Source organism: Xenopus laevis, chromosome 2L, assembly GCF_017654675.1.
Source record: "Xenopus laevis strain J_2021 chromosome 2L, Xenopus_laevis_v10.1, whole genome shotgun sequence".
NCBI lineage: Eukaryota > Metazoa > Chordata > Amphibia > Anura > Pipidae > Xenopus > Xenopus laevis.
The window spans coordinates 165,118,855-165,133,851 of NC_054373.1; the positions used below are offsets into that span (position 1 = coordinate 165,118,855).

Genomic DNA, 14,997 nt, shown 5'->3' on the forward strand with positions numbered 1-14,997 from the left:
ACAAAATTTGGCAGGTTATTAAAGTTTGAACACATTTCTTAGTTTTTATGTTATTACAGTTTTGCTAATGAAGGTGAATTGCCCTTTAAGCTGCAAGTCGGTTTCCACAAGTGACCTGCTTATCTTAAATTGTTACAATTACTTATGTGCTTATCTTAAATTGTTATAAAAGTATGCAAGTGCACCTGGTGGCTGTTCTTGGTTCTCTGCCAAAAGCCAATTAAGTTAGAAACGTTGTATCTTTTTCTGGCTGTTCAGTGCAGAAGATCAAGGAGAAAGTCGGGACATTTCAGTAACAACTAGGGTTGCTACCTGGCCGGTATTTTACCGGCCTGGCCGGTAAAAATAATGGTTGATCCCAATGTTATTAATAGGGAAAAATTATAAATATATAGGAAGGCCGGTATTTTTTTCCAGAAAAGGGGGCAACCCTTGTAACAACTTCTGGTCCCCAAAACATCAAAACGCCCATGTAGTTTCACTACTACTCTTGATTCCTAACCTCATAAAGAGATCAGTGCAGGGACTGTATTTAGAGAAAACGGGGGACTTCTAGCAATGCAGGAACCTTTCAGGGGTGGGTCATCTTTAAGTTAACTTTTAGGGAGGCATAAATTATTAGGAGTCCAACCTGCAGCCCCTCCAGGTGTTGCAAAGACTGCTGGGAGTTGCAGTTAAATACAGCAGGTTGGGAACCCTCCTGTTTTTGAACACAATACCTATCATTTGCTTCACATAAAGTGTCTTTATAATGTAAATATTTCTATATACAACCCCCAAGGGCAAATATTTTTCATTTCCTACTAAAACCAGCCCTGATTATTTGTGTTAAGTTTCGTTGTTCCCTTAAATGTCACTGAACAACAGCTTCGTAGCTGTACGTGCCTCCACAGACATTGCTAAGGCACAATTATTGACACTGGTTGGGTGTAGCAAAATGGCTGACATCGCTCGACAGGAAGTCTTTGTCATGTGACCTGTAGGGTATCGTACGTCCTTCCTGTATGCCTGAAAACACAAGACAGGACAGGTACAGTGTGTATATGGCGCCACCCCCTCCTTTGCTATGTCAAGCGCTGTTTGTAGGTCGCAATTCGCTTGTGTCCTGCCTTCTTAACCTTGGCCAGCGCCGTCTGTCTGTACTGTCCTTCCCATGGGAGCCGTCCCCGCAGTGGTTGCTGTTATAGGCTGGAGAAAGTCAGGGGGGCTTGTCCTCAACTACCCAGCAATACTGTATTGTGGGAGGCGAGGTCACGTGATGTTAGGTGACAGGTTCACTGATATGCTTAAAAGCCTTATCTGAAACCATTGGGAAGCTCAGTTATTTGAAAATACCAGTAATTCCATCTGGCTGTGCTTTCTTGTCCACTCCATGAACAGTTTCTTCTATCTGAAGTTCCAGTGAAGGCAGTTCTTTGGCAATAAACACTAAATTCATACAACTACTCGTAAGGCAATTGCTGTAATCAAGTGTGTAAGTTTAGTGTTATTGTCTCAGTAAAATCTATAAGGGTCAGGCCACACTGGGCATTTTGGGGGAGCTTTGGTCGCCTGGCAAGTGGCAATTACTCACCTCATTTTTGCGGCGACCATCTCCCCAAACGCCTTTCTTCACTCTGCGACGACTAAAACAAAAAATGCTGGCGCTAATCACAGGCAGCGATTCGTTTTCCGAAGTTGCCTCACGAGGAAACTTCAGGCAACTTCAGAAAACGAAACGCTGCGCGTGATTAGCACCGGCGTTTTTTAATTTTAGCCATTTTTTCATTTTAGTGAGTTTGGGGAGATTGGTCGCCGCAAAAACGAGGTGATTAGTCACCAGGTGACCAAAGCTCCCCAAAGCGCCCAGTGTGGCTGGACCTTTAAAAATTCAGAATGGTGTCACAATAAACACCACCGAAATCTTTGCTTATTTTTAATAGAAAACTATGTGCATACAGGATCTATCATTCCGGAATCTGAGCATTTATTTCTTGCAGCCTCCCCTGCTGCAACAGGTATGGGATCTATTAACCAAAAAGCTCCAATTTATGGGAAGGCAATTAAACACATAGACTATTTAAAGAGAACTAAACCCTAAAAATGAATAGGGCTAAAAATTCCATATTTTATATACAGAACTTATTGCACCAGCCTAAAGTTTCAGCTTGTCAATAGCAGCAATGATCCAGGACTTCAAACTTGTCACAGGGGGTCACCATCTTGGAAAGTGTCTGTGACACTCACATGCTCAGTGGGCTCTGAGCAGCTGTTGAGAAGCTAAGCTTAGGGCTCGTCACTAATTATCAAGCAGAAAATGAGGTTAGTCTGTAATATAAGCTGATGCTACAGGGCTGATTATTAAATTCTGATGCTAATTGCACTGGTTTCTGTGCTGCCATGTAGTAATTATCTGTATTAATTAATAATCAGCCTTATATATGTGTTCTGTATATTGTGAGTGGGTCCCTAAGCTCAGTAAGTGATAACAGCACAGAGCATGTGCAGTGAATCAGAAAAGAAGATGGGGAGCTACTGGAGACACAGATTTTTACTGCTAAAGGGCTGTGGTTGCCTTGGGCTGGTACAGAAGGACAAAACATAATGTACTATATTTCTAGCTACTTCAATATACAGATATTTCAATCTCACTGTGAGGTTGACATGGAGTTATTTTATAAAATAATTGGCTGGTGTGTCCATTAGATAACTATCCCTTTAATATGGAAAACATGATTAAAATGGGTTGTTCACCTTTAAAAATGTTCTTGCTTAACATCTTGGCAGGCCGAGGCAGTGGCGTAACTACCGTACAGAAGATTGGTCTGGGCCATCAACTGCCAAGGGGTCTGCTTTATGGTAGTTCCGTAACTTTTTTTTCTGCAAAAGCTATGCACAAGTAAATGTTAACGGTCTGGGAGAACATTTTGTGTTCTTGGGTGCACATTCAATACATCGTATAATGTTTTCAGAAGGACCAGCATTCCATTCTTCATGATTTATAATAGCATAATACACAAAAGCCCTGAATGTCCTGTAGGGATGCACGAAATCCGAACTAATTTTATCAGGATACAGATTCTGCCGAATCCATGAGCCTGGCCAATCCAAATCCAAACCCTAGAAAAAAAATCATGTGTAGGATACTTCTACCTGTGCACTGGCTCTTCTGGTGCTGACGAAGGGTTTGGATTTGGTTCAGTATTCGGCTGAATCCATACCGCTGGATTCGGGGATTTGGCTGAACCCTGAAAAGTGCATCCCTAATGTCCTGAAAATTATATACTTATAAACAGTGTTGTCATCAGTAGTAATCAGTGCTGTCACATTTCTGTCACATTAATTACTGAAACTTGTGTTTTTTTATAATAATTCATGTTAATATGAGACTATTAGAAGTCACCTTGGTAGATCTCAATCTTCAGAAACTGTTTTATCTTTCCTTCTATTTGAGCTTTATTGTTTTTTGCTGCACAGTTTACATTTTTGTGAAAGTGGAACATCTGTTATTTTCTGTATTGCAGTATGTCTGGTGCACACTTTAGGAAAATATTTTTGGCAGCGGCGAACAATGGAAGGTGTTTTTTTGGGAAGCACTTCATGTTGCCTAGTCAGTGGTTTAAAGCTGCATCATATTGCACATCAAATTCCATGACATGCGTGAGAAGGGGACCTCTGGCGATTCATGTGAAGGGATATTCCACAACTGAACAAGATGATGAATATAGTGGAAAACCAGTAAAAAAGAAAAAAGTTGACCCCAATGCCAGAAAAGTGTTTGGAAGCATTGGGCGTAAGATCCCTTACCGCCTTATTCACATCATTAATGACAACGGAGAGGATCTGGGAAACATGCATAGGGCTGACGTTATCCGTATTATGGATGAAAAAGGGCTAAAATTGGTTCCCATCAAGGAAAACGCTGATCCACCGATCTACAAACTGCTAACGGGCAAACAGATTCATGAAGAGCAACTGAAGCTTAGAGAGAAACAGAAACTTTCCTCCAGTCATGGTATGCATTCTTGGCAAACGGGTGGGCTGCTAGTTTGTATAAATGTGAATGTTTGCATTGGAAAAAATTCATGGGACTGGCTATAAAAACATTTTTCTCATTTACAGGTGAGTTGTGACCTTGTGGGCCTCTATGGCCCCTTCCTTCCCCTTATTAAAGGGGAACTATTGTGAAAATAAAAATTTAATGTTAGCTTCCGCATACTGTAATAAGAAACTTTCTAAATACAATCAATTAAAAAATCTACATTGTTTCTGAAATAATCAAGTTTATGTTCACTATTCCTCTCTCAGCATCTGTTTCCTCAGCATTCAGTCTTCATGCAGCAGTTGGGTGTCAGATAATCATTGACAGTTTGATCCATTATATCTTATAGGGGGGGGGCTTCCCTTCCTAGCAGATGTATTAGAGCTCACTCAAATAACTAATTCCAGTACAGTCAAAATCGAACAAAAAACCCCTGCATTTTGCACAAATCCTGCATGTAGAGAGACACGATGTCTGGTAATTTTAATAGAGCGAGCTCTAATTTATCTTCTAGGCAAAATAAGCCCCCCTATAAGATATATTGGATCTAACTCTCAATGATTATCCGACACCCAACTCCTGCATGAAGAGAAACAGATGCTGAGTGAGAAATAGCGAAGAGAAACTTGATTATTTCAGAAACAGTACAGAATTTTTTATTGATTATTTTTACAAAGTTTCTCATTTCAGCATGTTGAAGCTTGTATTAAATTTTAGATTTCCCAATAGTTCCCCTTTAAATAAAGACAGATGAGTGCTGGGTGATTTTATGCAGTATGATATTTGTGGCTTTAGTGTTTCCTGATCTAATTAGTATTGGGTGTAGGTTCCATTTTAGATTTTTGGATTACAACAAGAATTAATCTAGTACCACATGGGGCTGAAATGAGCCTACTGAAATACGCATGGCAAATTCAGCCCCTACTTAGATAGTAGCCTACATTTTTCAAACTACCCTGCCTGACTCCCCCAGTTAAATACTGACTTAAAGGGGTAGTCTACCCCCTTGTTCAACACCAGTTCAATAGGACTTTTTGGCTATTGTTTTAAAGTAATAAAGTATACATGACTCTGAAGCCCAGTGGCTTTCTTTCTGCCCTTGGGCCAATATTGATCAAACAGGACCTCTTAAGGAGGGGTCAAGTCAGCAGATGTGTATGGACAGCTTCATTTACAATACTGACACTGTTTCAAAGAATTATACTCATGCCATCCCCAGGATGATGTCCAAGGGGTGAATATTTTTCTTTTTGGCAGTACAGCCACCTTAACTTCTAGGTCTGACACACTTCGGGAGGCAGAATTCTGCTACTAGTACAGGTATGGGATCCATTATATGGAAACCCGTTATCCAGCAATTTCCGAATTACGGAAAGGCCATCTCACTGAGGGGTGAATTTATCAAAGAGTGAAGTTCTGCCACTAGAGTAAAATTACGCAGCTCTCAATTCATTTCTATGGGATTTCGAAAGGCGTATTTATCAATGGGTGAAAGTGAAAGTTCACCCTTTGATAAATACGCCTGTAAAAATCCCATAGAAATGAATGGAGAGTGGCAGAATTTCACTCTAGTGGCGGAACTTCACTATTAACTTAATTTTTTGATAAATATACCCCATAGACTCCATTTTATCCAAATAATACAAATTTTTAAAAATGATTTATTTTTTCTCTAAAGGTTTCCATTCATCCAGGTCATGATATATCTAGTAGAAGTAAATCTAGAGCAACTGGACTCGCTCATTAATCATTGAAGACGTTTCACTACTCATCCAAACAGCTTCTTTAGTTAAACGGACTGGTAGGGAAATCCTGTGCATATAAACTCTTCTAATTCTGTCACAGTAACAACACAGTATTCACAACTGCTGTGAGTTTCACTTGCCATCTCTTTGGATAGTTACACTGCACCATTGTGATTGGATTATTGGAAGAGTTTATATGCTGAGCATTTCCTGTACCAGTCAGTTTAACTGAAGATGAGCTCCGATGAGAAGCGAAACATCTTCAATAATTAATCAGCAAGTTCAGTTGCTCTAGATTTACTTCAACTAGAAACACAGGTTTTATTTATCATGATTTTATAACCATTGGCTAAATGGAAAGGGACATGGCCAGGCTGTGTGTGACAGCTATTATTACAGTGCTGCTAGCTTTTTGTTGCAGTTTCTGTGTAGGACAGTGGAGATTCTGTTGAGCTTCATGGAGATTCTTTTTGATCCCATTGTCAGAGGTTTGTTACCTGCATCAATAAGCAAGTGAGTTTTCAGTTCATAAAATTGCCAATAGAGTATATTTTATAACCTTTATAAGGCAAAAACGCTTTGTAATTTAGCTTTCATTTCTCTTTTTGTTTTCAGGTGTTTAACAAAATTTATAGATACGGTATTAATACATTAAAGGGGACCCATCACCTGAAAAAAATATTCAAAATCCTATTTTATCACATTAGTCAAGTAAAATTAACTTTAATTATACTATATAAATGATTTGAATCTTGTTTCTTCAGTGTAGGAATTTATAATTATAGCAAGCTGGAAGTAGCCATTTTGCGGACACTGTTATTAAGGCAAGCCTTGCATCATATCAGAATCTTGTTTGTGCACCAGAATGGGGGACCTGATGTCCATCCCCGTGCCCTGGCTACACAATTAAATGGTAAAGAGAACTGGGGGAATGTGTGGAGAGCAGTGATATCTAGTAAGTGCTGAATGGAAATCGAAAATAATTGTCTGCCCTGCCTCTATGCATAAGGCATAGAGGCGGAGCAGACGATATTTGATTGACAGCTTAGATTTTTAACTGAGCTTACAACAGCTATGAATGCTTTAATAAAAAATAGAAATTGTATTTCATGTTTAATTTGAAAAGGATTTTTTATACAGCTTTTTGTGTCTGGGTGACAGGTCCACTTTAAGTTTTCTGTACTTTTTAAAATGCAAGTAAGAACTAGCACCCTGCTTGCTCTATAAAGGTATTTCTTATATGTGTATCAACTTGCAACTTTATTTTCAGACGGGGTGCCCATCTAAATAATTGTCACCTTCCCAACTTATTGCAGGTACTGTGCAAATAAAGGAGCTGTCCTTCTCAGCAGGCATCGCAAAGCACGATTTGGACATAAAAACAAAGCAAATCCTACACTGGATTGAAAAGAAGCACCATGTTCGTATCAGTGTTCAGAAAGGGAGCTCTGCAGAGGGCAATGACAAACTGGTAAGTAAAGTCTGTCTTTGTGATTAGACAGTCGTAGGAGTGTCTTATGGGTTCAGCTTCATTTAAAGTGATACTGACACTAAAAAATATTCTTCAAAATATTAACGTACATTAAAAGTTGCCTATAGCTCATGTAGATCATTTTTTACTGATAGGTCTGTTTTTGTAATTAATTATTACTTGAAGTTCCTAAACCTGACTGTTTTGCCAACCTGACTGTCCATTCTCAAAATGTCAGTTAGAATTTCTAATGCTAACAAACTACTGAAGCTCAAATATGGCAGCCCCCTCATAGAGGAACATGGGGATCAGATGGGTAATTGAAAATCATCTGCAAATACTTTAATGGATAATTAGAGATAGCATGCAAACACAATGTTATGATAGATGTAAAAAAAGGTTCAATTTCTGTTGTTAGTATCTCTTTAATCCCTTTAATAGGAAGCTAACATTTTTGTTGGTACCAGCCAAAGTGTTTGCAGTGTTAAAGTCTGGGCATGTTTATTGCTGCTGCTTCAGTTTACTTACTAAGGTAATTTTTAAAGTAACCAAAAAAACTCTCAACAGACTGCCCTGCCTGATGAGATCATGCCTAGACAGATATTTGTAGTCAAATTACCTAGAATTTTGTTTCTGTTTACTTATTTATGTCATTCCTTTATGTATCCATGGAAACTTCTGTAGCCCGGTTTTTGTTTTGCATGACCATCAGCAGCATTAGAGGCCTTTTTTTTAAAGGGATACTGTCATGGGCAAACATGTTTTTTTTTTTTTTAAAAAAAATGCATCAGTTAATAGTGCTGCTCCAGCAGAATTCTACACTTAACTCCGTTTCTCAAAGGAGCAAACATATTTTTTTATATTTAATTTTTAAATCTGACATGGTGCTAGACATATTGTCAGCTTCTGAGCTGTCCCCAGTCATGTGACTTGTGCTCTGATAAACTTCAGTCATTCTGTACTGCTGTACTGCAAGTTGCAGTGATATCACTCCCTCCCTTTCCCCCCAGCAGCCTAACAACAGAACAATGGGAAGATAACTAGATAACAGCTGCCTGGTAGATATTAAGAACAGCACTCTATTAAAAAACAGGCTTCACTGCAACACATTCAGTTACAATGAGTAGGAGAAACAACAGCCTGCCAGAAAGCAGTTCCATCCTAAAGTGCTGGCTCTTTCTGAAAGCACATGACCAGGCAAATGACCTGAGATGGCTGCCGACCAGTGTTATAACTAAAAAAAAATACATTTGCTGGTTCAGGAATTAAATTTTATATTGTAGAGTGAATTATTTGCAGTGTAAACAGTGTAATTTAGAAATAAAAACGACACCATAAAAAAAATGACAGAATCCCTTTAACTTTGCTAATAAAGACAACCCATGTGTATAATGCAGATATTTTTTCTCTGCTTCATGTGCCTTTTTTAATTTGGTACATCTTTTTTTGGCATTTAACCCAGATGTTCGATTATGTTGTGAATAATGATCTTCCCAGTACCCATTAACCATTAACATCAGTTTGTCTGAATATCAGAATATAAACAGTTTTGTGGTATCAATGTGTAGGGCTCTTTTTATTCCTCCGTTCCCGTGGTGGTGGATTCCCTGTTGCACAGTAAGTCCAAATAAGGAACAGCCCTTGCAAATAATTCTGTTCCCTTCATTGTTAGTTTAAGGTACACCGTTATAATTTGGGTATTTAAATGTGGGGGGAGGGGTCTGGTCACTTTAGCTATTTCAATGCCATAGTCAGCTCTTGGATCTATGCCGCTCATTGCAATATAAACAGACACGCGGACAGATCAAAGAGTCATCCTGAAACATAAAATTTTCAAAGCAAGCACTATGTTCTTTTTATGCGGGCAACATACCTTTCATGGCATTTAAAGGATCAGTAACATCAATTTTTTTTATTAAAAATTTGTTAGTGTAGAACTAAAAAAACCCCACAAAGACATATTAAACTTTTAAATCACTAAGTCTTTGTTAAGAAACTCCAAAGTTTTACCAAAACTCCGCTTGCGCTCCTCTTCAGAAAAGGCGACATGTCGTTCGATTTCTTCTCCCTGGCAATATCCTATAAGGAAGGCAGGGAGGAGAAATCAAGCGCTGCACGATGGATCACCGGATTGCCTTTTCTGAGGAGGAGTGCAAGCGGAGTTTCTGTAAGTTAGTTCCTAATAAAGACTTAGCGATTTAAAAGTTTAATATGTGTTTTTTCGTTTTAATCAAATACATTTTTTAATTAAAAAAATTGATGTTACTGATCCTTTAAGGATAGTCTCACATATGGGGGCAAATTCACTAAGCGCCGAACGCTAGCGTCAATTCGCTAGCGTTGGGCATTTTCGTTACTTCGCAAATTCACTAACGAACGCTGGCGTAGATTCGCTAGTGTTACTTCACACCCTTACGCCTGGCGAATTTTCGCTACGGACGTAACTACGCAAATTCACTAACGCGCGCAGTGTACTGAACGCTACCTTTTACGCTAGACTTCCTTCGCCACCTCAGACCAGGCGAAGCGCAATAGAGTAGATAGGGATTGCTTCCAAAAAAATTTCACATTTTTTCTAAGTCCCAAAAAACGCTTGCGTGTTTTCTATATTATGGGTGATAGGCTGAAAAAGATCGAGAATTTTTTTGGGGCTCCCCTCCTTCCCCCCTACATTTCCTAACTCATGGCAACTTAACTATACAGTGGGCACATGTGTAGGGCAAAATAAAAATTTTATTTGATGTTTTGAAGGTTTCCCAGGCATTTGTAGTGATTCTACGTATTCCTCCATTGAAATTTGAATTTGGCGCCGTATGCAAATTAACCTTTGCTAGCGTAACTTCGCTTCACTTAGCGAATCAACGCTAGCGCAACTTCGCAACCTTACGCTACCCCTGTGCGCAACTTCGGAGTTTCGTGAATTTGCGGAGCGCTGGCGCAACTACGAATCTTAGTGAATTTGCCCCATGGTGTTTGGTTGGTGGAGAGAACACCTAACCTTTGAATTCTGGACCACCTTTAATATGCACGGACAAGCATAGCATTCGCCTGTTAGTGCCCACGCAGAATGGATTTTGGTGCCAAAACTGTCATGGCATCCTTAAGTACCATGAAATTATGCATCTGTGGCATCAAACATGGGGTGGATTTTGGTCAAAAACATCAATATACATTTTCTTGCCAAAATTCACCATGTGTACACAGATGGCCATCAGTGCAGATGAGTGTATATGTTCCTGTAGAAAACATCATGTGTGACACTATCATACCTCCCAACTGTTCCTTTTTCGGAGGGACAGTCCCTCTTTTGACAGCTCAACTTGCAGTCCCTCATTTGTATTGGAAAGTCCCTATTTTCTCTGCACTGAACAAACAGAAAAAGAAACAAGGTTTCTAACTTAATTGGCTTTTAGCAGAGAACACAGAACACCTAGCAGGTGCAAATAAGATACTTTGTAACAATTTTCAGACACAAAAACACAGTTTAGATAAGGAGAAATATTTTCAAACTTTCATAACCTGCCAAATTTTGTAAAATGTGAAGGACCATTACTGTTATAAACCTCTAGGCTGCTGCAGTAAGGTCGGGATGTAAAACACTGCAATTCTAGCCATATTTGTTTTTAGGCTTTAGTTCTCCTTTAAAACAAAGGTATTTTTTTCACTGTATCATTCAGATCAGAGTCTGAACTGGAGAGCTACAAAAAAAAGATTAAACAATGAAAAAACTAAATCCTGTTCATTGTTTTATCATACAAAAAGATTACTGTAAAATGAAATTCCCCTGGAAAATCTCCTATTCCCCATGGCTATGCATATGCTTTATATATTGTTTAGCCAGCTGCTCCATTCATTTTAACAGCTGGAGTTCCTGTGAACCACACCTTCACTGCATATTTGCTTTCAGTACCCTATCCTTCAGTTCTATAGACGTGCATTGCAGTGCACGTATATATATATATATATATATATATATATATATATATATATATATATATATATATATATATATATATATATATATATATATATATATATATATATATATATGCAGTCTCTTTTTTGATACATTAGTGACTTTTTCAGGTATGGGATCTATTATCAGGAAACCCGTTATCCAGAAAGCTCCGAATTACTGGAAGGCCGTCTCCCATAAACTCCATTTTATCCAAATAATTCCAATTTTTTAAAATGATTTTCTTTTTCTCTGTAATAAAAAAAGTACCTTGCACTTGACCATAACTATGATAAAAGATATAACTAATTAATCTTTATTGGAAGCTAAACCAGCCTATTGGGTTTATGTAATGTTTAAATGTCTTTTTAGTAGACAGGGAGGCTCATTTATCAAAGTCCCAATTTATCTCATTATTTTCTGAAAACTACTCCGACCAAATCCGCACGGGTTTTTTCCCCTTATTTATCAATACATGTTGCCAAAAATTTCCTGTGCGGGAAAAAAAAACTAGAAAAATTGGGATTGTACGATTTTTTTTATATTTTCTGCCTGAAAACTTTTTCAGAAAGAATATATATATCTATAGATCATCTATAGATCATATAGATATATAGATCAATATATCTTCTGGACTTCTCCCATTGACTGATATGCAACCCCGGCAGTTCTGAGATGCCGGATTTTCGGAATCGGACGTTTTCCATCCTCGGAGTATAACAAATCCTGAAAGATTCAAGTTTTTTTCCCCACTAAAAAATTCGGATTTTATAGTAAAAAAAAAAATAGATATGCATCGAATCCACTATTTTGGATTCGGCCGAATACCGAATCCGAACCCTAATTTGCGTATGCAAATTAGGGGTGGGAAGGGGAAAACATTTTTTACTTCTTTGTTTTGTGACAAAAAGTCAAGCAATTTCTCTTCCCGTCCCTAATTTGCATATGTAAATTCAGTTCAGCCTGGCAGAAGGAATCCTACTGTAAAAAGGCAGAATCGTGGCCGAATCCTGAACCAAATCCTTGATTTAGTGCATCTCTAAAAAAAAAAAAAAAAGTGTGAATTTTTCGTGTTTTTGGCATTCGGACTTTAATAAATAACTCCCTTAGGGTATGAAGATTCAAATTAGGGATACACCGAATCCACTTTTTTGGATTCGGCCGAACCCCCGAATCCTTCGTGAAAGATTCGGCCGAATACCGAACCGAATCCGAACCCTAATTTGCATATGCAAATTAGGGGTGGTAAGGGGAAAACTTTTTTTTACTTCCTTGTTTTCTGACAAAAAGTCATGCAATTTCCCTCCCGCCCCTAATTTGCATATGCAAATTAGGATTCGGTTCGGCTGGGCAGAAGGATTCGGCCGAATCCGAATCCTGCTGAAAAAGGCCGCATCTTGGCCGAATCCCAAACCGAATCCTGGATTCGGTGCATCCCTAATTCAAATTACAGAAAAATCCATTTTCCGGAAAAGCCCAGGTCCCAAGCTTTCTGTATAACAGGTCCTGTACCTGTACTAAATACACTTTTGTTCTGTTTTGCATGCAGGAAGTTTTAAATCAGATAACTGACGCTGTGTCCGAACATGCTACTTGCGTGGTCAAACCTAAACTTATCAAGGAAGGAAGGTCAGCAGTGTGTGTCCTAAGGCCATGGTCTGAGAAGGAACTACGTGAGCAGAAGAAGAAGGTCAAGGAGCAGCCTCAAGGAACAGATGTATCTAAGACAGAAAGCACAGGTCTGGGGAGTGTGTAAACCATCACCACTGAAATGCCTACATTGGGGCATGACAGACTTTTTCGCCCTGGAAAAAAAAAAACAAGAACAATAGATGTCACATTCAGTTTGGGGTTTTGCTTTTTTGATGGGGACTAAAAAAAAATATGTAAAATAGAAAAACCTGCAGTCTAAATAACTTTAATATGGGAACAGAGAACAAAAATGTGAAAATTTAGGATTGAAGTTGCTTGGGTCAGTGAGATGACTTTCTGGTGACAGTTAAATTGTGCAGAAAGGTGAGTGTGAGTTCTCTAGCCCATATGGGAGTAGACGCACAATCACAACAAATGGACACCAGGTAATAAATCAAACCGGAAGCACATTCCCTGTTACACTGTTTTATCTCTTGGTGAAGCTTGAGGCAAATGACCTGAAGAGCATTAAAAAGAATAACACAACCTAAGAAAGCAGCCAATAGCAATCGGCCTTGCCGGCTATACTGTCACTGTCCTGCAGCAACCTTAAAGGGGAACTATCGCAAAAATTTTAATTCAATATACTGAAATAAGAAACTAAATACAATCAATTCAATATTCTGCATTGTTTCTGAAATAATCAATTTTATCTTCACTGTCCCTCTCTCAGCATCTGTTTATTTTCATTCTCTCTTCATTCAGGAGTTGGGTGTAAGATATTCATTGACAGTTATATGCAATATAGTTTATGGGGAGCTCCTTTTGCTTCGAAGATGTATTAGAGCTCACTCAAATAACTGATTTCAGTACAAACAAAATCTAACAAAATATCTGACTTTTGCACAAATCCTGCATGTAGAGAGACATGATGTCTGGTGATTTTAATAGAGTGAGCTCTAATACATCTTCTAGGCAAAAGGAACCCCCTCCCTATAAGATATATTGGATCTAACTGTCAATGAATATCTGACACTCAACTCCTGCATGAAGAGAGAATGAGGAGAAACAGAAGCTGAGAGAATAATAGTGAAGATTAACTTGATTATTTCAAAAATTATGCAGAATTTTTAATTTATATTTAGAAAACTTCTCATTTCAGTGTGCTGAAGCGTATATTACGTTTTCATTTTCCCCTTTAATTGTGCAAAGTTTGCGCTACATATGATACTGTCACCCGAGTGAGAATATGGGGCCATATGATCCTAGCATACAGCTAAATATACTATTCAGAGAGAAGCTATTAGCAGTGTCAGTTATTTGAAACACATACATTCTAAAGTGTCATTCTGTTTCAGAAAACACTCGTGTAAAGCTGTTGTCACTGCTGTCTTGTGCAAATACGAAATTCAATGAGTTGCTTTGTCCTCGTCCCTGATTAGTGTAGTAAAAGTGATCGACCGTGCATATCTATCTTGCGGAATGCTTTTTGTGTTCCTATGTTTGCTGCCAGCTATAGTTGCTATATGGTTTAGCAGCATAGAACAGTTGTGTAGAAACAAAATGATTAAACCGAGTGCATGCTTTAATAGTAATGGCTAGAGCATGTGAACATTTTAATGATCACTTACTTGAAGTGCCAGCCAAAACGTCTACCCTCTTATAGAATTCTTCCCATTTTGCCCATGGACAGTATCACGATAAAGCTAATTTATATCATTTTGTAGTAATCTGAAGTGGGTAGCGACTGTTGATTGAGACTCGACATTACACTAAAGGTCTTTTTGCTTTGATTCACATTATGTTATTGGCTGACTGAGAATGCTGGGTACTTGGTTGTACAAAATCAGCTGGAAGGCTTCTGATCTCCATTTTCTTAAAAGTCATTTCAAATTGTCTTCCCTAATAACTTGCCACCTTATTAGTGAATGAGCTGTAGAAATTTCTGTTCAAGGAGTGTTCTAACACAACAAACTAATACAGCATCTCTGCCCTGTGTTTGTATCCATGAGGAATGATTTCACTTAATAAAGTTTTCTTATGAGGCACTCGTTTCCTATACTTTATATGAAATGCACATGTACACAAACTACAATTTATTCTAAAATCTTCATCATACAAAGTCTAGGCAGGGGTCCCCAACCTTTTTCACCCGTGAGCAACATTCAGATGT

General features: G+C 38.3%; 1 protein-coding gene across 1 annotated transcript; it reads left to right on the forward strand.

Moving 5' to 3' along the window:
• The first annotated feature begins 873 nt into the window (after positions 1–873).
• On the forward strand, positions 874–13,531 carry mtif3.L (mitochondrial translational initiation factor 3 L homeolog). Its single transcript, XM_018247714.2, has 4 exons — positions 874–1,030; positions 3,504–3,994; positions 7,083–7,237; positions 12,742–13,531. The coding sequence occupies exons 1-4, from the start codon at positions 1,005–1,007 to the stop codon at positions 12,946–12,948; spliced, it is 879 nt and encodes a 292-aa protein (XP_018103203.1). The 5' UTR covers positions 874–1,004; the 3' UTR covers positions 12,949–13,531.
• Positions 13,532–14,997: the final 1,466 nt, after the last annotated feature.